The sequence below is a fragment of the Crinia signifera genome, chromosome 3 (genome assembly GCF_055691185.1).
Source record: "Crinia signifera chromosome 3, ASM5569118v1, whole genome shotgun sequence".
Lineage (NCBI taxonomy): Eukaryota > Metazoa > Chordata > Amphibia > Anura > Myobatrachidae > Crinia > Crinia signifera.
In genome coordinates this window covers 204,714,402-204,742,392 of record NC_139219.1, presented here as the reverse complement: position 1 = coordinate 204,742,392, position 27,991 = coordinate 204,714,402, and the positions used below count along the sequence as shown (strand labels likewise).

At 42.0% G+C, this 27,991-nt stretch overlaps 1 protein-coding gene across 1 annotated transcript in view; it reads right to left on the bottom strand.

Moving 5' to 3' along the window:
* Positions 1-9,269: 9,269 nt before the first annotated feature.
* The window catches only part of LOC146064131 (uncharacterized), a 45,864-nt gene continuing 27,142 nt past the window's right edge, over positions 9,270-27,991 (bottom strand). Inside the window, exons 8-10 of the mRNA XM_083177287.1 lie at positions 13,536-13,627; positions 12,727-12,902; positions 9,270-11,373 (exon numbers count right to left, since the gene is read on the bottom strand). Coding sequence (XP_083033413.1) covers positions 11,166-11,373; positions 12,727-12,902; positions 13,536-13,627 — 476 coding nt within the window. The 3' untranslated portion in view covers positions 9,270-11,165. The remainder of the gene's footprint in view (positions 11,374-12,726; positions 12,903-13,535; positions 13,628-27,991) is intronic.

Below are 27,991 nucleotides of genomic sequence, written 5' to 3'. Positions count from 1 at the left end.
TATGGTGAAGGGCATATAGCCAGCTTTACAGTGATAATGCTATATTCCCTTCCCCATAAGGATATTATGGGCCAAAAGATGTTAAGACCTTATGGTGAAGGGCATATAGCCAGCTTTACGGTGATAATGCTATATTCCCTTCGCCATAAGGACATTGTGGAATAAAAGATGTTAAGACCTTATGGTGAAGGGCATATAGCCAGCTGTACAGTGATAATGCTATATTCCCTTCGCCATAAGGATATTATGGGCCAAAAGATGTTAAGACCTTATGGTGAAGGGCATATAGCCAGCTGTACAGTGATAATGCTATATTCTCTTCGCCATAAGGATATTATGAGCCAAAAGATGTTAAGACCTTATGGTGAAGGGCATATAGCCAGCTTTACAGTGATAATGCTATATTCCCTTCCCCATAAGGATATTATGGGCCAAAAGATGTTAAGACCTTATGGTGAAGGGCATATAGCCAGCTTTACGGTGATAATGCTATATTCCCTTCGCCATAAGGACATTGTGGACCAAAAGATGTTAAGACCTTATGGTGAAGGGCATATAGCCAGCTGTACAGTGATAATGCTATATTCCCTTCGCCATAAGGATATAATGGGCCAAAAGATGTTAAGACCTTATGGTGAAGGGCATATAGCCAGCTGTACAGTGATAATGCTATATTCCCTTCGCCATAAGGATATAATGGGCCAAAAGATGTTAAGACCTTATGGTGAAGGGCATATAGCCAGCTTTACGGTGATAATGCTATATTCCCTTCGCCAGAAGGACATTGTGGACCAAAAGATGTTAAGACCTTATGGTGAAGGGCATATAGCCAGCTGTACAGTGATAATGCTATATTCCCTTCGCCATAAGGATATTATGAGCCAAAAGATGTTAAGACCTTATGGTGAAGGGCATATAGCCAGCTTTACAGTGATAATGCTATATTCCCTTCGCCATAAGGATATTATGGGCCAAAAGATGTTAAGACCTTATGGTGAAGGGCATATAGCCAGCTTTACGGTGATAATGCTATATTCCCTTCGCCATAAGGATATTATGGGCCAAAAGATGTTAAGACCTTATGGTGAAGGGCATATAGCCAGCTTTACAGTGATAATGCTATATTCCCTTCGCCATAAGGACATTGTGGACCAAAAGATGTTAAGACCTTATGGTGAAGGGCATATAGCCAGCTGTACAGTGATAATGCTATATTCCCTTCGCCATAAGGATATAATGGGCCAAATGATGTTAAGACCTTATGGTGAAGGGCATATAGCCAGCTGTACAGTGATAATGCTATATTCCCTTCACCATAAGGATATTATGAGCCAAAAGATGTTAAGACCTTATGGTGAAGGGCATATAGCCAGCTTTACAGTGATAATGCTATATTCCCTTCGCCATAAGGATATTATGAGCCAAAAGATGTTAAGACCTTATGGTGAAGGGCATATAGCCAGCTTTACGGTGATAATGCTATATTCCCTTCGCCAGAAGGACATTGTGGACCAAAAGATGTTAAGACCTTATGGTGAAGGGCATATAGCCAGCTGTACAGTGATAATGCTATATTCCCTTCGCCATAAGGATATTATGAGCCAAAAGATGTTAAGACCTTATGGTGAAGGGCATATAGCCAGCTTTACAGTGATAATGCTATATTCCCTTCGCCAGAAGGACATTGTGGACCAAAAGATGTTAAGACCTTATGGTGAAGGGCATATAGCCAGCTGTACAGTGATAATGCTATATTCCCTTCGCCATAAGGATATTATGAGCCAAAAGATGTTAAGACCTTATGGTGAAGGGCATATAGCCAGCTTTACGGTGATAATGCTATATTCCTTTCGCCATAAGGACATTGTGGACCAAAAGATGTTAAGACCTTATGGTGAAGGGCATATAGCCAGCTTTACAGTGATAATGCTATATTCCCTTCGCCATAAGGATATTATGGACCAAAGGATGTTAAGACCTTATGGTGAAGGGGAATACGGCAGCTTTACGGTGATAATGCTATATTCCCTTCGCCATAAGGACATTATGGACCAAAAGATGTTAAGACCTTATGGTGAAGGGCATATAGCCAGCTTTACAGTGATAATGCTATATTCCCTTCGCCATAAGGATATAATGGGACAAAAGATGTTAAGACCTTATGGTGAAGGGCATATAGCCAGCTGTACAGTGATAATGCTATATTCCCTTCGCCATAAGGATATTATGAGCCAAAAGATGTTAAGACCTTATGGTGAAGGGCATATAGCCAGCTTTACAGTGATAATGCTATATTCCCTTCGCCATAAGGATATTATGAGCCAAAAGATGTTAAGACCTTATGGTGAAGGGCATATAGCCAGCTTTACGGTGATAATGCTATATTCCTTTCGCCATAAGGACATTGTGGACCAAAAGATGTTAAGACCTTATGGTGAAGGGCATATAGCCAGCTTTACAGTGATAATGCTATATTCCCTTCGCCATAAGGATATTATGGACCAAAGGATGTTAAGACCTTATGGTGAAGGGCATATAGCCAGCTTTACAGTGATAATGCTATATTCCCTTCGCCATAAGGATATTATGGACCAAAGGATGTTAAGACCTTATGGTGAAGGGCATATAGCCAGCTTTACAGTGATAATGCTATATTCCCTTCGCCATAAGGATATTATGAGCCAAAAGATGTTAAGACCTTATGGTGAAGGGCATATAGCCAGCTTTACAGTGATAATGCTATATTCCCTTCGCCATAAGGATATTATGGACCAAAGGATGTTAAGACCTTATGGTGAAGGGCATATAGCCAGCTTTACGGTGATAATGCTATATTCCCTTCGCCATAAGGACATTATGGACCAAAAGATGTTAAGACCTTATGGTGAAGGGCATATAGCCAGCTTTACAGTGATAATGCTATATTCCCTTCGCCATAAGGATATTATGAGCCAAAAGATGTTAAGACCTTATGGTGAAGGGCATATAGCCAGCTGTACAGTGATAATGCTATATTCCCTTCGCCATAAGGATATTATGAGCCAAAAGATGTTAAGACCTTATGGTGAAGGGCATATAGCCAGCTTTACAGTGATAATGCTATATTCCCTTCGCCATAAGGATATTATGGACCAAAAGATGTTAAGTCCTTATGGTGAAAGGGAATATGGCAGCTTTATAGTGATAATGCTATATTCCCTTCGCCATAAGGATATTATGGACCAAACGATGTTAAGTCCTTATGGTGAAAGGGAATATGGCAGCTTTATAGTGACAATTATCCACTGCTCCATATATTTCTAACCTCATCTCCATTCACACACCCTCCCGCCCTCTACGGTCGGCCGACGAATGTCGTCTCTCCTTCACCCTGATCACTGCTTCCCACGCTAGAGTACAGGACTTTACCCATGGAACGCACTCCCTCGCTCTCAGGGGCGGGCTGGGCCGGGGGTCAGGGTGCCATGTGACCCCCGGGCCGCTTACCTAGTTGCTGGCTATGGGCCGCGCTGCATTGTATTGTACACCTCCTCCGCTGGCCGCGGCTTCCAGAACACAGCCGCGGCTACAGGAAAATGGCCGCCGGCCCCCAGCACTGAGGACAGGCCCGGCGGCCATTTTCGCGTAGCCGCGGCCGTGTTCTGGAAGCCGCGGCCAGCGCAGGGATGTGTTGGAGGCAGGGGTGGGCAGGGCATCAACAAATGAGAGCGGCTCAGCGGCTGCTTTCCTGCCCGACACAGCCACTGCTGCCCGCCCCCACACCTGCAGCAGCACCGCCGATCAAAAGCAGACCAGCGGGATTATGGCTGGACCCGGAAGCAGGCAGGGTTGCGGAGCAGTGACCTGTCGGCAGATCCAGCAGCAGCAGTGCCATGAGCAGGGAGAGATGGTGGCAGGCTGCCAGCCCATCGGTAAGGACACGTCCCTATCTTGCACACTGAGGTGGCCCGCCCCGGAGTAGTGGCTGAACGCTGAATGAAGTCACCACTCGGGTAAGGTGGTGTCAGTTAGAATACAGAGGGAGGGGGGTGTGGGGGTCACACTAATGCTGTAATGGGGGTAGTTGCTTATGTAATTATGTATGGACCCCTTTTGTTGTATTGTTGGGGAGGGGGGGGGGGAGAGTGGTGTTATATATATATATATATATATATATATATATATATATATATATATGTATGGAGCTGGAGGAGGTGTTTCAATGTATGATTGGTTTGATATAAGAGAGGCCGTGTATGTACGAGAGCAGCAGTGTGTGTGTATGTACGTATGTATGTGAGCAGTTTATGTATGTATGTATGTATGTATGTATGAGAGTAGCAGTGTATGTATATATGATGTATGTATGTATGAATGAATGAGAGTGCCGGTATATGTATGTATGAGAGTGACGGTGTATATATGAGAGTGGTGCTATATGTATGTGAGAGCCAGCATTGCATGTATATATGTAATTGAGAGGCGGAGGATGGACTGCCACCCAGGCTAAACTTTGCCAGCCCGCCCCTGCTCGCTCTATTAGACTCTCCCCGACCTTCCAAAGCTTCAAACGGGCATTGAAAACTCACCTATTCATCATTCCCTTCCACTGCATAAACTAGCTGGTTCTCCGACACCTTGCCTGTTTACATCCCGCTATCTAGCCACCACCCACTTGCTTGCACCTCTTGTAATCCGTTCCTACTAGATTGTAAGCTCCTCCTAGCAGGGCCCTCTTCCCTCCTGTTGTCAAAGCCCTCTTCTCTTCACATTTCACTAACAGCTCTCCTATACTCAAACACTTAGGGCCTTATTCTGCTTTGTGCGGTCCGTTCCGAATTCTTTCGGAACTGACCGAACGCCACACCGTGCGGACATTCTAAAAACACACGCCCACCGGTCATCCGCATCCCTTCGGACGGACTCACTAAGAAGAGGGAGTGTCTTCGGACTACATCCAAACGTGCGTGTGTGGTGGGAACATAAATATTCTGCACGGTCTTACAGTGTTCAAACAGAGGGGAAGCTGGCCGTACGCACCGATTTGGTGTATTTACGCAAACCTCACTACTCTATTCGGAACTCATGCATCTGCAACATGACACACTTATGCAATTAGCCAACCTCATAAAATGGTTTATTTTTAAATGTAATCAATTAATTCGTAATTGATACTTAAACACATTACTAGCACTTTAGATTAACCCTTACATCATGTTAAGGCAGCAATGCTTCCAATTGAACCTGTGAAAAGAGTGTCATTAATCACTAATGAGTAGAGGAGTGGATTGTATTGTGTTCAGCTGAGAGTGCTTCAGGTGCGGGCGTACTAATTGGGCGAACCGAATGCCTAGCGCATGAACCAGTGCTCTCCGCAAACTGAAACCTGCTTATGGACACCGCATATTTCATGCGTGTTGGTTCGCTTGCAGTCGGTGTTGTGTCCGAATGCACGCCTACCACAGTTCGTGCACTCCCACGTGTATGCCCAGATTTACGCCTCATATTGCCCACTTTGAAACCGCGCCCTTGTGTACGCCCACATGACGCCCCTATTTCCCGAGCCAATTCGGTGCACATTTCTGGACGGTATTGGCGAGAACAAGTGTGGAGACACTACATTGCACATGGCGTTGCCTACGCATGCGCAGACGGTTAAAATGCGCCCTCCTAAAGAATTCGGAACGGACCGCACCAAGCAGAATAAGGCCCTTAGTGACCATCTTCGTCCGCATACTCATCTCCATCATTGGCCTCAAGCCTCTAGTTGTATGTTGATTGAGTCCTCACTATTTGTATTCAAGCTGTAATGTGTATTGATCTGTGGCGCTCTTTATTTGTACTCTATTTTTGTTATTTATTCAATGTTATGCCAAGTTTTGTCTCCCTGTATTGTTCCTTTGTACGGCGCTGCGAAACACTGGTGGCGCCTTATAAATAAAATTATAATAACAATAACAATTGTATGTTTACTTCACCGTAAGGACCTTTATGGTCCCATAGAAAATGTATGCGGATATGATGTTGTTGCAATGGTTATCCTTCCTGCCTTACAGTTCTGTCTTAAGCTGGATGCACACCTGTCCAATGGATTGATTGTTTTGCAGACCAAGCAGTTTTTAAGTGCATCCATACCAACCATTCCCCTGATTCATTGTGCCTTATGGTGTGTACACATGGGGCGATATGATTGCTGGAGATATATTGCTAGCATCATATCCCCAGCAATCATATTGCTCAGTGTCTCCTTTTTATCAGCGATGAAAAGGAGACCCTGCTACGGGGCGGAGGGGGAGCGCAGCAGCAGCAGACGTTGCTGCTGTCACTTTGAAGGGAGGGAGCAGCGGCACGGGGCTGAGGGAGCGCAGCAGCAGCAGACGCTGCTGCTGTGACTGTCACTGATGGGAGGAGGGAGGGAGCAGCATCATGGAGCAGGGGAGAGCAGCGCTGATCCAGGGGAAGCTGCTGGTCACAGGAGCACAGTGGAGCGCGCAGCTGGCGATTTATCGCCAGCAGCACTCCAAATCACTGGCAATATGGTCGCTCAGCAATACCACAATATCGCCCCCGTGTGTAAACACCTTAAGTGTAGAACGGTTTGGACAATTATATGTAACTCTTAAGTTGAGATGTTTGGTGATTGTGGGGGAGATTCTAGTTGTCACGGTCCTTGGGAATTTGCAATGGGTACGGATGTTAAAACACTACGTATGCGCATATTCGCTTATACACGTGTGCTGTGCTTCCGTGCTTGCAACTTACAAAGTTACTTACTTAAAGTTATAGTACAACAGTAAACATATACAATGGTAGAAATTGTACAGTTGCATTTATTGTAAATAAAACTCGGTCCTCATTACCCCACACAGTGCATGTTTTGCTGGTAACCCAGCAGGTGCACAGGTGTACTAATTACTTAGACACAGGTTCACAGGTGGAGTTATTTCATTTGTGATTCTGGGGTGAATTTATAAAGCTTGGAGAAGTGTTATCTATCCCCATAAAGAACGTTATGAGCAAGGTGATAATGGTTCAGCCAATCAGCTCTTACCTGTCAATTTACATATTGTAGCTGATTGGCTGAACCATTATCACCTTGCTCATAACGTTCTTTATGGGGATAGATAACACTTCTCCAAGCTTCATAAATTCACCCCTCAGTGAGGAGACCTGCAAAACATGCACTGCATGGGGTAATGAGGACCGAGTTCCCTGACCACTGACTTAGATATTCACTTATTGTAATGTGTGGTACACACCAGGATGACCCGCTCACGATGCATATTGTGAGCGGGTCGTCAGCGTTTCGTACGACCCGCTCACATTGACGTGGAGCGCACGACCCGCTTACGATGTGCCCCGTGAGCGGTACCGATCTGATGGCGACCCGCACCCAGGAGTATGGTAGTTTCTGCTGCAGGTAGGATCTGATTAACGACCAACCGACCCATGGGGCCACGCATCGGATTGGTATCGGTCCACACCAGGACAAAAAAGGGCCCAATCACCACACAATCTACATCCAATTGGTCGGAAATGGATCTAGATTGATGGGATCGGACCCTTGTCGTCCTGGTGTGTACCCAGCATAAGAGTAGCTTCCTAGCAATAGTAACTAGAATTGTCAGAAACGGAGAATCACTTATTTTTAAAAGTAAAAATGTATTCATTATTATAGGATTTTCAGTGCACCCATAACTCTATTTACTTTTCTTGTATGGGTGTTTTAGGTCAATATTTAGGTAGTGGGTAGCATCTCCGAATTATAAGGCATTGATTCTTTGAATATACATAATATGTAGTGAAGAGGGTCTTTTGTATAATAAATTAAAACTGGTGCAGGATACTTTCTTGTATCGGTCTCTTTCGCTGCCTGTCTGTACACCCAGCATGATGCGCCAACATATCTGCAGACATGAGCCGTATGTTTTATTGCTGGCCGGGATGCCGGTGGTCAATTTAAAGACTATGGCATCCCAGCAAGCAGAATTCAGTCAGCAGGCAAGCGCAGCAAAGCCAGCATCCAGGATGGAGACACGGCAACCAGAGTGGTCACATAGGGGAGGCTGTGGTCAAGGCAGGTGACACATGGGACAGATGGTGAGCAGAGCGAGCACACTGGGGAGAGGCTGTGGTTGGGCAGTGGGAAGCAGGCATTGGGAAGAGGCTATGGGGTACTAATGAAAAATAAGACTATGCTGCAGTTTGCTTTACATATACATTATATATGGAAAGACCTACCAAATAAAAACCCTTTGTAAGCCCCTGCATATTTTTTTTTTATATAATATATACCTACACACACACAGACATATATATGTCAGCAGCACTCCTGGGTACTCTGTAAATATTTAACAGAGGAACATGGTACTTTTGCAATGTTTCAGCCCTATTTAATGCACCAATACTGCTAGGGGAAAAAAAGCACATTAAAACTAGCGTATTCCTGTGATATTTATGGAATAGTCAGGAGGGCCGCTGACCGCTGCATAGATTATTTCAGTCCCGTTACAAAGTGGAGGGTTGAAGGCACCCGGAAAAGGTATTGGAAAGTGTCTCGCTTTGTTGCTGAAATCTGTGTCCCCCACACATTCCTTTTCCTTGCACGGGTGCACACAAATGATTACAACTGCAATTTTTGAGGTGGATTTGACGATAGGGGATCCCAAGGGTAAGTAAACAGATACCTAAATGACAACTGTTCAAGTGCCCGACAGTCATGATTCTGACCAACACAGGCTATTTTTACTTGTGGTGGGAGAATAGAACCTATGGCAAGGCAAGCGAAGCAAACCACCAAGCCCGAAGGGAACTTTTTTGCACTCTTCCCCCCATCTCAATATCGGTGGTCAGGATTCTGACTATTGTCAAGTCATACCGAACAAAACTGTTGCTGGGTGATGTGGGTGAGAGCACTGTGGTGGACTGAGATTTCAACAAATTATGTAAGTCTCCCCAATGGCTGTGGGTTGTAACTCCAGGCAGCATAATTCAGCTGGCACCCCTGGAAAGTCGTAATAAATAGAGTAAAATTGTAATCATGCCATTTATTATTCACTGGCAGCACTAAGTTAGAACCAAGCAGTCTTCACCAAGGATCATCCTGGCTAATGGGTATACCCCTGGAAAGGGACTTCTTCCTGGCCAATGGGTAGATACACCCCTGTAATGTAATAGGGTGTGAGAATGAGAAAGTGAGATGATTTTTTCAATTTTTTTTTTTTTTTTTTAAAAGCTGCATCACTTTACAGGTCAATATCAACTCTTTTCTATTATTGAAAAACAAACAATTTTAAATAAATATTTATTTGAAAAAGTAACATAACAAAAAGTAACACATTTTCTTACTTAAGTTAAATATATTTCACAATGCTCCATAGAAAAAAAAAGTGCTGAATATATAGACAATATGTCCAACTTGTGATAAATACTAACATAACTGCCTCCTAACATAGACAGCTTGAAACAGGTCAACTTTTGAGAATATTCAGGCGTGTATACCTGGCACTCACTAGAATAAAGGTCTATTTGATGAGCTGCAGACTTATCACTCTGTAGAGATAATCAAATTAAGATGTAGTCTGTGCTCAGTGTCTTCAAGTTTTCCACTAATATAGTAACAAGGTGTACACAATAAAATAGTTATGCTGCAATCTTTTACTGGTAGCAGAGAGACTAAAGGCCTCTATCCACTGCGCTGACTGGTCTGAGAGGATAATCACCTTAGATGTGTGTGAAGTCAAACTGAAGCTTCCCGGAATTGTATTGCAATTAACTTTCTGTGGCTTTTTTTTTCAAATTGGCAACCTTTGTACAATCATGACAGAAATATTTTTTTCTGCCCAGAACACATTTATCATTTGACTGTAGTCCCACACAGTCTAGGTGGTACCACATTTTGCAGCTTGAACATTCAACCGTCATATCTTTTTCTTTGTGAATCTTGCATATACAGAATGTAGTCATTTTAATTTTTTTGGTAACGATTTTCTTTTTTGTCTTATTTTTTGGGACATTTGGAAACATGGTAATTTCTTGTGCTTCTATGCACTTCAGTAAATAAGGTCTCATGTCCCTTTGCACAAATTTAATAGAATTTAAATCAATACCATGTGCCAGAGACACTGCATTTGCTACTGAAAATAATCCACAGTCGTTGCAGCCAATTTGTTTCTGACAACACTTGAAAGTTACATCAAGTGTTGAGTATTCTCCAGAAAACAGTGGTGCATACATTGTAGTAATTTGTTCTTTCAGTTTATCTGGGATGTGGAATGGATTCATTGAGTCATAAATATTCAGCACAGATCTTGAACTGTGTGACACCACCCAGTGATCACCCAAATGGTGGATCTGTAGGACACAATCAAGATCAGTACTAGAAATAGAACTCTGTGGCACTAGCAAGGTGTCAAAAAGCCCAACCACTGAAGGAAATTTTTTAGAAATTAGTTGCTGACAAGCGTTGATGATGTTATCATCCAGCCAATCACCATTGGTTATAACATCTCTATCATTGTACGTTAGTCTAAAAGCATTAATTTGAGCCCAGGTATCATCTTTGCTTGGAATTTGTTCCAAACCCTGATCAGCATTTTCTGGTTCAAAATCTATAGATTCCCAAACATCCTGCCTCAGCATTTCGGCCTTTTCACCAACCCTCTGTGACGCAGGTTGTTTTGGCTTTCCATAGCTACGTTTAGGTAGTGGGTCATATTTGTCTAAGATATTTTTTTTTTTGGGTGTCTCAATAAACGGCAAGCCACATTCGATCGGAATCTCTAACTTTGCAGTTTCGAGTAAACCCTTCAGGGAGCAGATTAGGGTTTCAATATGTTAAGTATTTTTAATTAGATACACCGTATCGGTAAGCTCTTTCACTGTTTTGTTATAAGAACGAATCAATGCGGTTCTCTTGGTTACTCTGCGAGGAGGTAACTCCTCAAAGTGTTTCAATTTGGAGATGTCTATAAAGGGTTGTGTCAGTTTCACTTCTACATTTTCCTCAGGCTCAGTTTCAATGTTCAGCACATCTGTGTCCAGACTAAACAGAGGATTATTCCTGTAGGCCAAGTTTAATTTATCCCACCCCCAGCCATCTACATGTCTAAAAACACAGCACATATGTTTACATGGAAGTAGAAAATTCTTCCAGTAAAGACAAGTGCACATTGGAATTACACCGGTTAAAAGAACATTGTAGGACTGTCACTCGCAACTTGAAAAGAGCCAATTTCTGGATTTATAATCGTAATGTCCGTTTCATCAAGGTTGCTTGTCATTTTTTCCATCACTTTTTTAACAAAATCCTTAGGCCGGTTATGTAGAAACTTTGGAACATCTTCTCTGTATTTTCTGTAGTATTGAGAGCATTTCAAATTGAACTCCAGGTACCTATTAAAAAAAAAAAAGTATAATTTAAAAAAAATAGTATAAACCATGGAAAACAGTTAACATAACATATCTGCTCTGGGGAGATCTTTTGTTTATGCACCCACTGAGACAGACAGAAGTCCAGGACAACCGTTGAGCACATACCTGCCAGATATGCAGCGAGTTCACCTGTATTTTGATTGATGTGGGGTTTAGAGAATATATATGTGTACTTACACTACATGGCTTTGTGATCTAATGTGTGGTAATCCCCCCCATTGAGGATTATGCCGCCGTTGAGCGCTGCTGCATGCTCCCGCATCATCACTGGGAAAGCCACTGGTAATACCAGCAGATGAGCGTCTTTGAGGACGGCTTTGCATAGCGCTGTGCTATGAGAAGCCATCCTCTCCCTGTGCAGGGGGAAAGCACTGAGCGGCTTTCCCCCCAGCGATCATCGCTGTCCACACACAGAGGAAGGTACTGCTTTCTGAGGTTGAGAAGTGAAAGGTTGAATGGCTAGCCCAGAAATGGGGAACCTTCGGCCCTCCATCTGTTGTTGAACTACACATCCCAGAATGCCCTGCAACAGTTGTAGCATGGCCACATAGCAAAACTGTAAAAAGGCATGCTGGGATGTGTAGTTCCACAACAGCTGGAGGGCCGAATGTTCCCCATCTCTAGGCTAGAAGGTTGTATGCACACATATGGTTATATTTAAGTGTACTTTATATTAGTGACATTCTGAATTCTAAACAAAAAAATTAATTTTGTATATATTCCATTAGTGTTTCATGAGATATGCTGCTAGGGGATAGCTGTGGCGAGATTTAAGAATGCTGGGACAGTCTTCTAAATTGAAGCTGCACATTGTAATTTGAAATGCACAATAACCACCAGCCACATGTTAAAAGGATTGTTTGCATTATTTTTTTTAACTATAATTCCAAAAAAATAAAAATCAAAAAAATCTCATATCTTGCTTCTATATTTATAAAATGGTAAACTACCAAGCTCAAAAATACACAAGTGAAAAACTAACTCCAGATACAATAAATCTAATAGCCCCTTGGTCATAAAGAAATCCGTTCTCCCTTTCAGGTGACATTATCTTTGGCCTTTCCAGGCATATGAAGCCAAAATACCCCCCCAATAATAATAATAAAAAAAAAAATCCATATTTTTCAAAAGATCTATATATTTTGATGGCCAAATCAAATAAAAAGTTCTTAAAAGAATACCTGCTTATTATTGTAATAACTAAAGATAGCACCACCGTAAGCCTTTTCATTTGACAATTCCTATATTTCCCCCCAAGAATAACATATTGTAGGCAAGAGAGCCATAAATGATGATATTTTGTAATAAACTTACTTTCTGTAGGTGTTTGGAAAGAAATGTTCATGGAGCACTGTTACCATTTCCGAAAGAGTGCAGTTCTTGTAGCCATCTAGGTAATTATATTTTAATACCTCATGCTGCCGTTCCAGGCCATTGTTGGTATTTATACCAAAATTTGAAAGGCCAGTTCGGTACACGTGTGCCCATTTCTGTATTAGAAAAAGGCAACTTTTTATATATTATTTCTAAAATTTATAATTTTAGTCAATAGTAAATGACCAATAAACATTTAATACTTAAAAAAATAAACACATTTAATAAATAGATGCTGAATAGAAATGGTAAATAAAATTGTTTTTAACTTCCAGGTAAAATAATTTTCTCTAATTCAACAGGGGACATTAGTTATTCATGGCAGTGGTGTATTAGATTAATAAGGCTTTCACATTGCCTAAACCAGGCATGTCCAACGTTGGCACTCCAGATGTTGTGAAACTACACATCCCAGCATGCTTTGCCACAGTTTTGCTATTAGAGCTGGGGTAGCCAACCCTAGTCCTCGAGAGCTACCAACAGTGCATGTTTTGCAGGTCTCCTCACAGAATCACAAGTGCGCTAATTAGCTCCATCTGTGTATCTTTTAAAATGTGTCAGTGATTAATGAGTGCAGCTGTGCAGCAGCTAGGTTGTCTGGAAAATGTGAACTGTTGGTAGCTCTCGAGGGCTAGGGTTGACTACCACTGTATTAGAGAATGCTAAAACTATTGCAAAGCATGCTGGGATGTGTAGTTTCAAAACATCTTTGTGGCACGTGTTATATTGCGAAGCATTTTCAAAATCACCTTACGTGAACTGAGTGCACAATGATCTTTTTTGTTCAACCATTCGACCCAAGCTTTCTCACGGTGGAAATCACACAGTAAAATGTTGGTATCTAAAAAGAAAAACATTTTAATAAAATGTGATCAATCAAAAACAAATGCAATGCCATAGTTCAAATATTGAAGTCTGCAATGCACAATTTTAAATGTAATATATATATATATATATATATATATATATATATATATATATATATATATATATATATATATATATATATATATATATATATATATATATATATATATATATACACACAGGGAAGATGTTTCTGCGTCAGCAAAAAAATCAGAGTCGGCACTCTCCAATAAAGGTATAAATTCTTTAGTAAAAGGAATACATCACAAATGCTCCAAAGATCATCAACGTTTCATGGCCCAACCGGCCATTTCTTCAGGATGTGGGCTGCGGGTAGAGGGTGTGCAGGTGCCAGGGTGGTGTACTGTGTGTGCAGTCTTACCTGACTTAAGTAGTGGGTCCCCGGGGTGTGAGTGCTGTCAGCTGCTGCTCCGTTTCGCGCCACTGTCCGATCAGCGTGTATCGCGCTTCCTGGTTGCGTCGCGTCATCACGTCCCCGTCAGATGGATTACACTGGCTTCCGGGTTCTGTGACACGCAACCGCTTCCCTGGTGCGGTTCACGCGGCGTCATTCTGTAGGCGGGGCGGCTGTCAGCTTCTGCAGTGCAGGAAAGGAACGCAAGGATTTGTAAACAAAAACTCTGTAAGTCCTTGCTAAAGTGCATCAAACAAATGTATAACAGTGCAAGATATAAAGCTAAACGTGGTGGTGGGGATCCTCCATGGTGTAAAGCAAACAAGTGTCTTATGTGTAAATCCGGTAACAAAAAACCTAGAGTGAAGTGACACAGACGGCAATTTAAAGAGATATGCATAAAAAGAAAGGACAGTGTGAGCTATGGGGAATAAAGATAATCAGAGCGTAGCATGATTAAACATATCACCCTGGTGTGAAGCAAATATATAGAACAAGAACTAGGAATAAAGCAGGGGCAGGCATATATGAAGAAATATTACCAATGCGCATATATGTTGGTAGGGGGGATAGTGCCAGAGGTAGTGTGCACGATGACCCCCATGATATTGATAACATAGCCCGCCACCACTGTGTAAGGCAAACCAAATGGAGGGAAAAAAAAGAAGAAATAAGATGAAGTACATTTCATAAGAATACATTGAAAGAAAATTTCTCATTTAATCCTCCTGGTGCTACAGTGTTCAAGGTAAAGATCCACTTGGCTTCTCGCTGGATGAGGAGTTTTTGTCTATCTCCTCCTCTGGGCAGGGGTGGTATGTGATCGATGATTTTATATTTGAGACTAGTCAGTGGGTGCCCAGCATTCTTGAAGTGTCTCGGGACCGGTTGATCTATATCTTTCCCACTGATTACTTGCTTGATAGCTGATCGATGCCATGCTGCTCTGGTGCGGAAGTCTCTGGTGGTTTGGCCAACGTAATATAGTCCACAAGGACATATAATAAGGTATACAACGTATTGCGTTGTGCATGTGACTACATGTTTGTTGTTATATCGGTGGCCAGTATGAGGATGAAAGAAGTGTGGACCGGTTTCCAGGAAGCTGCATGTGGTGCATGATGGGCATCTGTAGCATCCAGGTTTTTTGGCTTGAACGTTGAACAGTGATGGTGAAGGGGTAGGGGGTACATTGTTTTTCATGAGGATATCTTTGAGGTTTCTCCCTCTCTTGTAGCTTGGCATGAGTGTCTTGTTCTGTGCACATTTGAGACTAGTGTCTGTAGAGGCAATGGGCCATAAGGCTCTAAGTGCCCTGGGGGTGATGGAATTCACCGCGTTGTATTTCATAATGAAGGGAATTTTGGTTTCAACTGATGGTTTATTTACAGGCTGTAGTAGCGTGGTGCGGTTCTTCTTCAAGACACTCATGCCAAGCTACAAGAGAGGGAGAAACCTCAAAGATATCCTCATGAAAACCAATGTACCCCCTACCCCTTCACCATCACTGTTCAACGTTCAAGCCAAAAAACCTGGATGCTACAGATGCCCATCATGCACCACATGCAGCTTCCTGGAAACCGGTCCACACTTCTTTCATCCTCATACTGGCCACCGATATAACATCAAACATGTAGTCACATGCACAACGCAATACGTTGTATACCTTATTATATGTCCTTGTGGACTATATTACGTTGGCCAAACCACCAGAGACTTCCGCACCAGAGCAGCATGGCATCGATCAGCTATCAAGCAAGTAATCAGTGGGAAAGATATAGATCAACCGGTCCCGAGACACTTCAAGAATGCTGGGCACCCACTGACTAGTCTCAAATATAAAATCATCGATCACATACCACCCCTGCCCAGAGGAGGAGATAGACAAAAACTCCTCATCCAGCGAGAAGCCAAGTGGATCTTTACCTTGAACACTGTAGCACCAGGAGGATTAAATGAGAAATTTTCTTTCAATGTATTCTTATGAAATGTACTTCATCTTATTTCTTCTTTTTTTTCCCTCCATTTGGTTTGCCTTACACAGTGGTGGCGGGCTATGTTATCAATATCATGGGGGTCATCGTGCACACTACCTCTGGCACTATCCCCCCTACCAACATATATGCGCATTGGTAATATTTCTTCATATATGCCTGCCCCTGCTTTATTCCTAGTTCTTGTTCTATATATTTGCTTCACACCAGGGTGATATGTTTAATCATGCTACGCTCTGATTATCTTTATTCCCCATAGCTCACACTGTCCTTTCTTTTTATGCATATCTCTTTAAATTGCCGTCTGTGTCACTTCACTCTAGGTTTTTTGTTACCGGATTTACACATAAGACACTTGTTTGCTTTACACCATGGAGGATCCCCACCACCACGTTTAGCTTTATATCTTGCACTGTTATACATTTGTTTGATGCACTTTAGCAAGGACTTACAGAGTTTTTGTTTACAAATCCTTGCGTTCCTTTCCTGCACTGCAGAAGCTGACAGCCGCCCCGCCTACAGAATGACGCCGCGTGAACCGCACCAGGGAAGCGGTTGCGTGTCACAGAACCCGGAAGCCAGTGTAATCCATCTGACGGGGACGTGATGACGCGACGCAACCAGGAAGCGCGATACACGCTGATCGGACAGTGGCGCGAAACGGAGCAGCAGCTGACAGCACTCACACCCCGGGGACCCACTACTTAAGTCAGGTAAGACTGCACACACAGTACACCACCCTGGCACCTGCACACCCTCTACCCGCAGCCCACATCCTGAAGAAATGGCCGGTTGGGCCATGAAACGTTGATGATCTTTGGAGCATTTGTGATGTATTCCTTTTACTAAAGAATTTATACCTTTATTGGAGAGTGCCGACTCTGATTTTTTTGCTGACGCAGAAACATCTTCCCTGTATATTGACTCTGTCAGTAAGGCACCGCCACAGCTGATACCCTTCCTCCAGAGTGCCAAAGCTCTTTGTATTTATATATATATATATATATATATATATATATATATATATATATATATATATATATAAATAAATAAATGTACTTTTTTTGGTATATGCAATATTCTAAATATGAAGTAATTTCTCCACATCCACTGAAAAGGACCAAATTAGGGAGCCCCCGCACGTCTAATAAAAAGGACTCGTTATATAGCATTCCCAATAGAACACTAAATCCAAACACTATTAATTACCTGACACAATCGATTACCGTTCAGGAAAAAGAAAAAGAATTTGCACTGTGGATGCACACCTAGAAAGATAAATTTTAAAAGATTTGATACTTTATTGAATTCATTGTTTAAAAATAAGGGAGAGTTGATCCGTTTTCGTTGAATTTATAAGTCTACAGATGGTCTCACCTTATTAGTTGTGAAATTGGTTTAAGAGTTAATATTTAGACACACAATGACGAACAAACATATACTGTGATTGGCCGATTGGCACTTTGTAAGGTTAGAAAGTGTGTATATAGATTTAAAAAATTTACAATCGATTACCTAATGATCCAGTAATGAACAAAATAAATGTATTATTACACTTTTATAATGAACACTCACACTTGGTCAATAGGCCAAACCAAAAATAGCTTGGGGTGAATAACTTCTTAAGCTCATTAATAGGGTTTTATTAACACTAATCATTTACCTTATCATAAACCGCACTAATTAACCCCTTCCTGACAGAGCCAGTTTTTGCGTTCCTGACAGAGCCCTTTTTTTCAAATCTGACATGTCTCACTTAAGTGGGGATAACTTTTTTTTGCTTTTACTTATCCCAGTGATTTTGAGATTGTTTTTTCGTGACACATTGTACTTCAAATTAGTGGTAAATTTGGGTCGATACAGTCTGTGTTTTTTTGTGAAAAATACCAAAATGTCGTAAAAAAATGGAAAATTTAGCAATTTGCAAAATGTTAAATTTTCTGCTTGTGAGACAAATAATCATACCACTCAAAATAGTTAACTAACATAGACCATATGTCTACTTTATGTTTCCATCATTATTTCAACTTCCTTTTAATTTTTTTTTACACTAGGAGGCTTACAATATGAATAGCAAATTCTCAAATTTTCAAGAAAATTTCAAACACTGATTTTTTTAGGGACCAGTTCAGTTCTGATGTGACTTTGAGGGACTTGTATGTGAGACACCCCCATAAATGATACCATTTCAAAAACTGCACCCCTCACAGTATTCAAAACAGCATTTTGGAAGTTTGTTAACCCTTTAGGTGTTTCACAGGAATTAAAACAAAGTGTAGGTGAAATTTCAAAATTTCATTTTTTTTGCAGATTTGCAATTTTAATACATTTTTCTAAGGAATACAGTACATTTTACTAGAGAAATGTGACTAAAAATTGATTCCCCCAATTCTTTTGTTTTCATAAATATCCTATATGTGGCCCTAGTGTGCACGTTGACCAAACCACAGGCTTCATAATAGAAGGAGCACCTACTTGATTTTGGAGCCTCCTTTTTATGAGATTATTTTTTAGGCACCATATAGGTTTCTAGGCACCATAAGATGCTAAAATTTAGGAACCCCCCCACAAGTGACCCCATTTTGCAAACTACACCCCTCAGGGAATTCATCTAGGGGTATAGTGTACATTTCAAACCCCCAGGGGTTTCACCAATTTTGATACAAGTGGGCAGTGAAAATGAAAAATTACATTTTTTTACACAAAAATGCAGTTCTGGCTCAAAATTTTTCATTTTCAGAAGGTATGAAGGAGAAAAAGCACCCCAAAATCTGTGCCCCAATTTCTCCCGAGTACGGCAATGCCTCACATGTGACCAAAAAATACCAGTTGGGTGCATGGCAGGACTCAGAAGGGAAGGAGTGATTTTTGGATTTTGCAGCTCAGATTCTGGTGGAATTTTGGTGGGTGCTATGTCGCATTAGCAAGACCCCCCAAGCACCAATACAGTGGAACCCCCCCACAAGTGACCCCATTTTGCAAACTACACCCCTCAGGGAATTCATCTAGGGGTATAGTGTACATTTCAAACCCCCAGGGGTTTCACCAATTTTGATACAAGTGGGCAGTGAAAATGAAAAATTACATTTTTTTTACACAAAAATGCAGTTCTGGCTCAAAATTTTTCATTTTCAGAAGGTATGAAGGAGAAAAAGCACCCCAAAATCTGTGCCCCAATTTCTCCCGAGTACGGCAATGCCTCACATGTGACCAAAAAATACCAGTTGGGTGCATGGCAGGACTCAGAAGGGAAGGAGTGATTTTTGGATTTTGCAGCTCAGATTCTGGTGGAATTTTGGTGGGTGCTATGTCGCATTAGCAAGACCCCCCAAGCACCAATACAGTGGAACCCCCCCACAAGTGACCCCATTTTGCAAACTACACCCCTCAGGGAATTCATCTAGGGGTATAGTGTACATTTCAAACCCACAGGGGTTTCACCAATTTTGATACAAGTGGGCAGTGAAAATGAAAAATTACATTTTTTTTACACAAAAATGCAGTTCTGGCTCAAAATTTTTCATTTTCAGAAGGTATGAAGGAGAAAAAGCACCCCAAAATCTGTGCCCCAATTTCTCCCGAGTACGGCAATGCCTCACATGTGACCAAAAAATACCAGTTGGGTGCATGGCAGGACTCAGAAGGGAAGGAGTGATTTTTGGATTTTTCAGCACAGATTTTGGTGGAATGAATGGTGGGTGCTATGTTGCACCAATACAGTGGAACCCCCCCACAAGTCACCCCATTTTGCAAAGTACACCCCTCAGGGAATTCATCTAGGGGTATAGTGTACATTTCAAACCCCCAGGGGTTTCACCAATTTTGATACAAGTGGGCAGTGAAAATGAAAAATTACATTTTTTTACACAAAAATGCAGTTCTGGCTCAAAATTTTTCATTTTCAGAAGGAATGAAGGAGACAAAGCACCCCAAAATCTGTGCCACAATTTCTCCCGAGTACGGCAATGCCTCATGTGTGACCAAAAAGTGGCAGGACTCAGAAGGGAAGGAGTGATATTTGGATTTTGCAGCACAAATTCTGGTGGAATGATGGTGGGTGCTATGTTGCATTAGCAAGACCCCCAAAGCACCAATACAGTGGAACCCCCCCACAAGTGACCCCATTTTGCAAACTACACCCCTCAGGGAATTCATCTAGGGGTATAGTGTACATTTCAAACCCCCAGGGGTTTCACCAATTTTGATACAAGTGGGCAGTGAAAATGAAAAATTACATTTTTTTACACAAAAATGCAGTTCTGGCTCAAAATTTTTCATTTTCAGAAGGTATGAAGGAGAAAAAGCACCCCAAAATCTGTGCCCCAATTTCTCCCGAGTACGGCAATGCCTCACATGTGACCAAAAAATACCAGTTGGGTGCATGGCAGGACTCAGAAGGGAAGGAGTGATTTTTGGATTTTGCAGCTCAGATTCTGGTGGAATTTTGGTGGGTGCTATGTCGCATTAGCAAGACCCCCCAAGCACCAATACAGTGGAACCCCCCCACAAGTGACCCCATTTTGCAAACTACACCCCTCAGGGAATTCATCTAGGGGTATAGTGTACATTTCAAACCCCCAGGGGTTTCACCAATTTTGATACAAGTGGGCAGTGAAAATGAAAAATTACATTTTTTTACACAAAAATGCAGTTCTGGCTCAAAATTTTTCATTTTCAGAAGGTATGAAGGAGACAAAGCACCCCAAAATCTGTGCCCCAATTTCTCCCGAGTACGGCAATGCCTCACATGTGACCAAAAAATACCAGTTGGGTGCATGGCAGGACTCAGAAGGGAAGGAGTGATTTTTGGATTTTGAAGCTCAGATTCTGGTGGAATTTTGGTGGGTGCTATGTCGCATTAGCAAGACCCCCCAAGCACCAATACAGTGGAACCCCCCCACAAGTGACCCCATTTTGCAAACTACACCCCTCAGGGAATTGATCTAGGGGTATAGTGTACATTTCAAACCCCCAGGGGTTTCACCAATTTTGATACAACTGGGCAGTGAAAATGAAAAATTACATTTTTTTACACAAAAATGCAGTTCTGGCTCAAAATTTTTCATTTTCAGAAGGTATGAAGGAGAAAAAGCACCCCAAAATATGTGCCCCAATTTCTCCCGAGTACGGCAATGCCTCACATGTGACCAAAAAATACCAGTTGGGTGCATGGCAGGACTCAGAAGGGAAGGAGTGATTTTTGGATTTTGCGGCTCAGATTCTGGTGGAATGAATGGTGGGTGCTACGTGGCATTAGCAAGACCCCCGAAGCACGGTGAAATTATGAACCTAATAATCCATAGATGTGTGGTATATTTTAAAACACTCCTTTATACATAGGCCGGGTTTGTCGGGGCAAGTGTCACACTGGAAAATAGTTTGCTTTCTTATTCCCTTTTTATAGCAAACTTTGCACCTTTTTTGTGTCCTGCCCTTTTTTCCAGTGGAGGGGATTTCATCAGGAAAATGCTGCCCTGGTACAATACGGGGGCCAGTACTAGAAGTACTGGGGCCCTCTGCCTGCTGGTTCCCAAATATTAGGCCCTTTATGACTTCCTCTTGAAAGTGCATAAATGTCCCCCTCTGGCCGGTAGAACGGAATAGCACGTAAGCGTTATACAGTGCCATCTGGATGATATACACGGCCAGCTTCTTGTACCAGATTTTTGTTTTCCGCAGGGCACTGTACGGCTTCAGTACCTGATCTGAAAGATCCACTCCGCCCATGTACCTATTGTAATCCAGGATACAATTAGGTTTTGAGGTGTGGGTACTGGTACCTCGTACAGGGACGGAGGTGGTACTGTCTCCGTGAATTGTTGTCAGTATAAGGACATCCCTCTTGTCCTTATATTTGACCAACAACATATTTTCGGTGCATATTCCCCTGCTTTCACCCCTTCTCATTACTTGGGCAATGTGCGTTTTTGGGAGGCCTCTTTGGTTCTTGCGCACAGTACCGCAAGCTGCTGTACCTCTTGAACCAAGGGCCTTAAAGAGGGGGATGCTAGTGTAAAAGTTATCCACATAGAGGTGATAACCTTTATCCAGGAAGGGGTGCACTAAATCCCAGACAATTTTTCCACTAACACCTACGAGGGAGGGGGGGCATTCTGGCGGTTCAATTCTTGAATCCTTCCCTTCATATACCCTAAACCTGTGAGTGTACCCTGAGGTGCTTTCACACAGCTTATACATTTTTATGCCATACCTTGCCCTCTTACTGGGAAGGTACTGGCGGAATTTAACCCTTCCTTTAAAATGTATAAGGGACTCGTCTATGCAAATGAATTTATCTGGGATGTACATGTCTTCAAATTTGGCACTGAAATGATCAATGACCGGCCTGACTTTGAATAGCCGGTCAAAGGTGGGATCATCTCTGGGTGGGCACTGTGCATTATCGTTGTAATGCAAAAATTTAAGGATCGTCTCAAATCGAGCCCGGGGCATAGCCATACGGTAAAATGGGGTGCTGTACAGAACATCTGTACTCCAATATTGCCTAATTTCTGGCTTTTTTACTATGCCCATATGAAACACCAGACCCCAAAACATCATCATCTCTACTGCATCTACAGGGGTCCACCTAGCAAATGATGACGTGGGGTTTTGAGCAATAAACTGCTGGGCATATAAATTAGTTTGGTCCACCATTAAATTTATAAAATCATCAGAGAAAAATAATTTGAAAAAGTCAATTTCTCTGAGACCTGTGGAATCAAATTGGATTCCTGGCATGGCCAAAAACTCAGGAACCTGGGGCTCAAAATTGTCTGGTGGTGGGGTCCATACAAGATCAATTATTGGGGGGGGGGTCTCAGCTGCTCTACGGGGGCGTCTTTGAGGGGGTCCCTCATCACCAGAGGAGGAAGAGGAGCTTAAGGTGAATCCTTCAAATTCCCCGCTTGCATCACTGGCTGTGTCAGAGTCAGAAGCAAGCATGGCATATGCCTCCTCCGCTGAATACATTCTTCTGGATGACTGGGATGACATTTGGGATGCCATTTTTATTTTTGTGTTACTGGTAGTGAAATGTTTCAACACGTGTATAGTGTAGGGGGGGGTACAAACTTTATTTCAACCCGGGGGGTATGTAGAGTGTAGTGTGTATGTAGTGCAGAAAAAAAAAAATACTTTATACAAAAAAAAAAAAAGGTACTTGTGAGTTATCTGGGCGTCCGATTTTTTGATTGTATGCCTTACGTTAAGGCATACAATCAGATGCGATACGATATCGCATCGCATGCGACCATCGGATGCGATGACCCGATTTTTCCATAGGAATCAATGTTAAAATGGACTGAGTCCATTTTAACATGGAATTCAATGGGAAAAAGGGGTCCTTTTCATACCCCTACTATCCAAGTGGGCATGGAGTTGGATATAAACCTGTGGCGAGCGTAGCGAGCCACCGAGCCCGAAGCGTGGCGAGCGAACGGTATTCCGTGTCCCCTCGCGGGGCTCGCTACGCTTCGGGCTCGGTGGCTCGCTACGCTCGCCACAGGTTTATATCCAACTCCATGCCCACTTGGATAGTAGGGGTATGAAAAGGACCCCTTTTTCCCATTGAATTCCATGTTAAAATGGACTCAGTCCATTTTAACATTGATTCCTATGGAAAAATCGGGTCATCGCATCGCATCGCATCCGATGGTCCCATGCGATGCGATGTCCCGATCCGACCCGATTTAAAAATCGGACGCCCGGATAACTCACAAGTACCAAAAAAAATTGAAGGGGTTAAAAAAAAAAAAAAATTGAAGGGGTTAAAAAAAAAAAATTGAAGGGGTTAAAAAAAAAAAAAAAAAAAAAAAAAAGGTCCTGCGCCAAAAATTGAGCACAGATGTTGGTCAGTAACGTCCGTCACTGAACAGCGCTCAAAGGCAACAGGAATTTGATCAAAAAAAAAAAAAAAAAAAATAGATCAACCCTGTGCCGAAAAAGATGATCAGTGATGTACGTCACTGATCAGAGCACAGCGGCCACAGGACACCCACAAAATCACAGTGTGTGTAAAAAAAAAATTAAAAAAAGACCCCACAGCACACACACAAAAAAAAAAGGTGATCAGTGATGCGACACTGATTACCAGTGAGGGGCAGCAGGTGCACAACCTTTGGTGCAACTGACAGTGCAACTGGCAGGTATATATATATAAAAAAAAAACCTCTGCACCCCCAAAAAGTTGCTGATCACCTCAGATATAGTGATCAGCACAAAAGGCGGGGGCAGCAGACACAAAATTTAGCACTCTCTATCACTCTCTCTCTCTATCTCTCACTATCTAACACTCTATGACACTGCAGCAGCAGCAGTGACAGGTATATATATATATATATATATAAAAAAAAACCTGCGCCCCCAAAAAGTTGCTGATCAGTTAATTTATACTGATCAGCACAAAAGGGGGGGCAGCAGTCAGTTATATAAAAAATATATAGCACAATCTGTCACTATCTCTATCTATCTATAACTATCACACTGCAGCAGCACAAAATATAGCACTCTCTGTCACTAGGCCTCTCTATCTCTCTCTCTCTATGTCTCTATCTATAACTATATCACACTGCAGCAGCACAAAATATAGCACTCTCTGACACTATCTCTCTCTATCTCTCTCTATCTAACGCTATTACACTGCAGCAGCACAAGTTCACAACACAGGAAGTCACAAGTAACAGGATCCAGGAAGCATCCAGCACACTACAAGCAGTGATGAAGCAGTGATCAGGCAAGGTATTTGCAAGGATCAGGTAAGTATTTGGCAAGGTTCAGGTCAGTAAGTATACTGCGGCAGCTAGGCACGGTGACCGCACTGCACGCAATTCCAGACCGGAATGGCATCTGCAGTGCAGTCACCGTTAGTTTAAATCCCCCTCCTTGGCTGTGATTGGTCCGTCGGTCCGACGAACCAATCACGGCCTTTGGGGGCGGGCGGGGTGAGGTGGGGTGACACCAGTGTCACCCTTACACCCCGCGGTGATTGGTGCTGTACTTTACAGCACCAATCACCTCCGATCGCGTGTCACCGGCGAACGTTATTCGCCGGTGACACAGAAAACGCTGTAATTGGCTGTTCACACTGAACAGCCAATCACAGCGATCGCCGACGGGGGGGGCGGCATCGCAGCCCCCCCTGGGCATGCACGGACATGTCTGCTGTCAGGGACAGCAGACATGTTGAAACTGTCACCGCGTCTATAGACGCGGTGACAGTTACAAGCCATGACGTACATTTACGCCATGTGTCGGGAAGTACTTCCCGACCATGACGTAAATGTACGTCAATTGTCGGGAAGGGGTTAATATCACTTTATATAAGTAAAAATATAGAATAAATTTAGAACCAAATAGTTATCATTTCTTTAATAATTTCTAGTGATTTACTAGTATCATTTATGTATTTTTATTTTTGTTATTTTTATATGTATTTATTTATAATTCTTTATCTATTTTAATTTTATATCTTTATTAATGTTCATTATTATTTATCGAAATAGGAGCGTAATTAGAGCTCCTTAAGGTGTAAATTGAGCCGGATGACACCGATCAGAGTACCAATTATTCTATTATCAGTTATTTAGCCAATTAGAGGAAGTGGGTGGGGAACCTCAGGCCCAGGGGCCGTATGCAGCCCCCGTAGCCAGTCTGAGTGGCCCACCCACCCGGCGGCTTTTCCGGGAGTCAAGTACAGTGGAATTCTCTTAATCAACAGCAACCAGTGACTGTCAGTCCTATTCAGCGGCAGTCGCCGGAGCGTGGGACGGCGGCAGCAGGCCAATTTGTACAAGAAATTTTTACGTATGGCCCCCGAAGCATTTTTCCCCCATACAAATAGCACTTGGCACCAAAAAGGTTCCCCACCCCTGTCCTATATAACCCACATCAGGGAATAGAGCAGTCTCATTCACACAGAACCTGTGACCAGAGCACACTCACTGAAGGGTAAGCAACCTTAATTAACTATTGCAGAAAGTATGTAGAACTTTGCATAACCAACATATGCCTTTAATTAATCTAGAAAAATGTTGTGTACATCTATCAGATGTTACATTTATGGGGATGTAATTATGCCAGATTCCATCTCAATAATACTAAGAATAATGTATAGTGGGATCCCTGAGTATAAGAGCCCTAATCTGCCAGGCCTTTTGGGGCTATTTTTTCACCTAACAACTGAATTGTGAAAAGCATGATATGTGATCTCTACTAACATTTAATTAACTAAAGTATAGATCAAAATGTATCATTTTGAATTATAGTATCCTAAATAAGGTCTTTTACTATCTCTCTACACTAATTAGTGAGAACCGCCTTTGAACTAAACTCCAGAATCTGTAGTTTACGGTTTCATTCCAATTTCTGAGGTATGTATATTCCTCCCTTTCCCCTTTATATCCTTGTCCCCACAATAGGGGAGATTGATATTAGAAGAAGACAGCAGTATACTGTAGCATATTTTGTATTTGTTAGCTTTTACAGTTGGATCCACCAGGGATCGAACCCAGGTCCAATGTGTATTACACATCGGTACTTTGCCAGACCGATTGGAGTAGTCTCTCCTTCATAATCTTATATTGGTATGTTCCATTTAATAAGGGGAGGGTTAACGTAGGATAACTCTCTTAAGGTGCCCATACACTAGTAAGATTTATCTTCAGATCTGGCTGGTTGGAAATAAAACATGGTTATGGATGAGTGACAGTTTGTCAGTTTTCCAGCATTTCCAAGCAAATGGTCAACTGTCATTTACTCTCATCCATAACCATGTTTTTGTTCCAACCAGCCAAATCTAAAGATAAATCTGCATGTGTATGGCCACCTTTAGACCTAGTATGCGGTTTCACACTAAATTAAACATTTGTATATAGGTACTGCTATTAAAGAGAAACCTTATCCACCAACTTAACATCAGACTACAAATGTATTAGCGGCATAATCAAGAGGAAGGCCATCCGCCACGCAGCCGGTGGGTTTAGCCACAGAAAACCTATCAATAGGTACTTTTATTTTGTCTACTTAACTAATGGAGTGGGACACTCATCCCGCATTGCACTTATGGTTCAATAAATTATCTCCATTTGATTGAGAGAATTAACTCCACAGTAGAGTAGGTGAAGTTTGTTTACCAATTCATCTATGATCCTCTAAGGAATTCCTATTATCCCTTACTAGTCGTTATATTGTTCCAAGGACTTGCTTACCACCTAATAGGAATTAACTCCTTTTGAGGACTGCCTTATAAAATCCCTTATGATCCGGTTTGTCACCAACCACATCATCTTGTACCACGATAAATGGTACATCTGTTTTTGCTGTTCCATGTCTGTTCACCTGTCTCCACCTTCTCCAATGATGCTTTTATTGTTTTTTTTAATGTTCATGTTAATAAATCATGAAATGCTTAGCCAAAAAAATATATTGTACTAGTATGCCACTATACAGTCCAATTCTGTTTTTTATAATTTTGTGTTTTTACAAATTTTTAAAAAATTTACAATCTAAATGTTATCTATTAGTTTTGTAGTTAACCCCTAATGAAGTCCTATTAAGGGACGAAACGCATTTGGTTTCTTCTGCTGTTTTCAAGCATTTGAACTGTCTCAATGAATACCATAAAGATCTGGATGAATTGTTGCCACTTTGTGGATTATTACATTTTTTAAATTATTTGGACTCTTATTCTGTATACTAGAGTAAATTGTATTAAGGCTGGATTGATCAAATTGTCACTAGGGGCGCCAACTCACAACTGTGATACATTTCCTTCCCATATCCCCCTTCCAACAGGGGATCTTGTAAGATAGGCAGCCCCAACACAAAAAATGGTACTTGTGTATTATCACGGTGCCCACGATATTAAGTCGCACGACATCTAATCGCAGCGCATGCCATACAATACGCGTCCTCCAACTTTTTCATACCC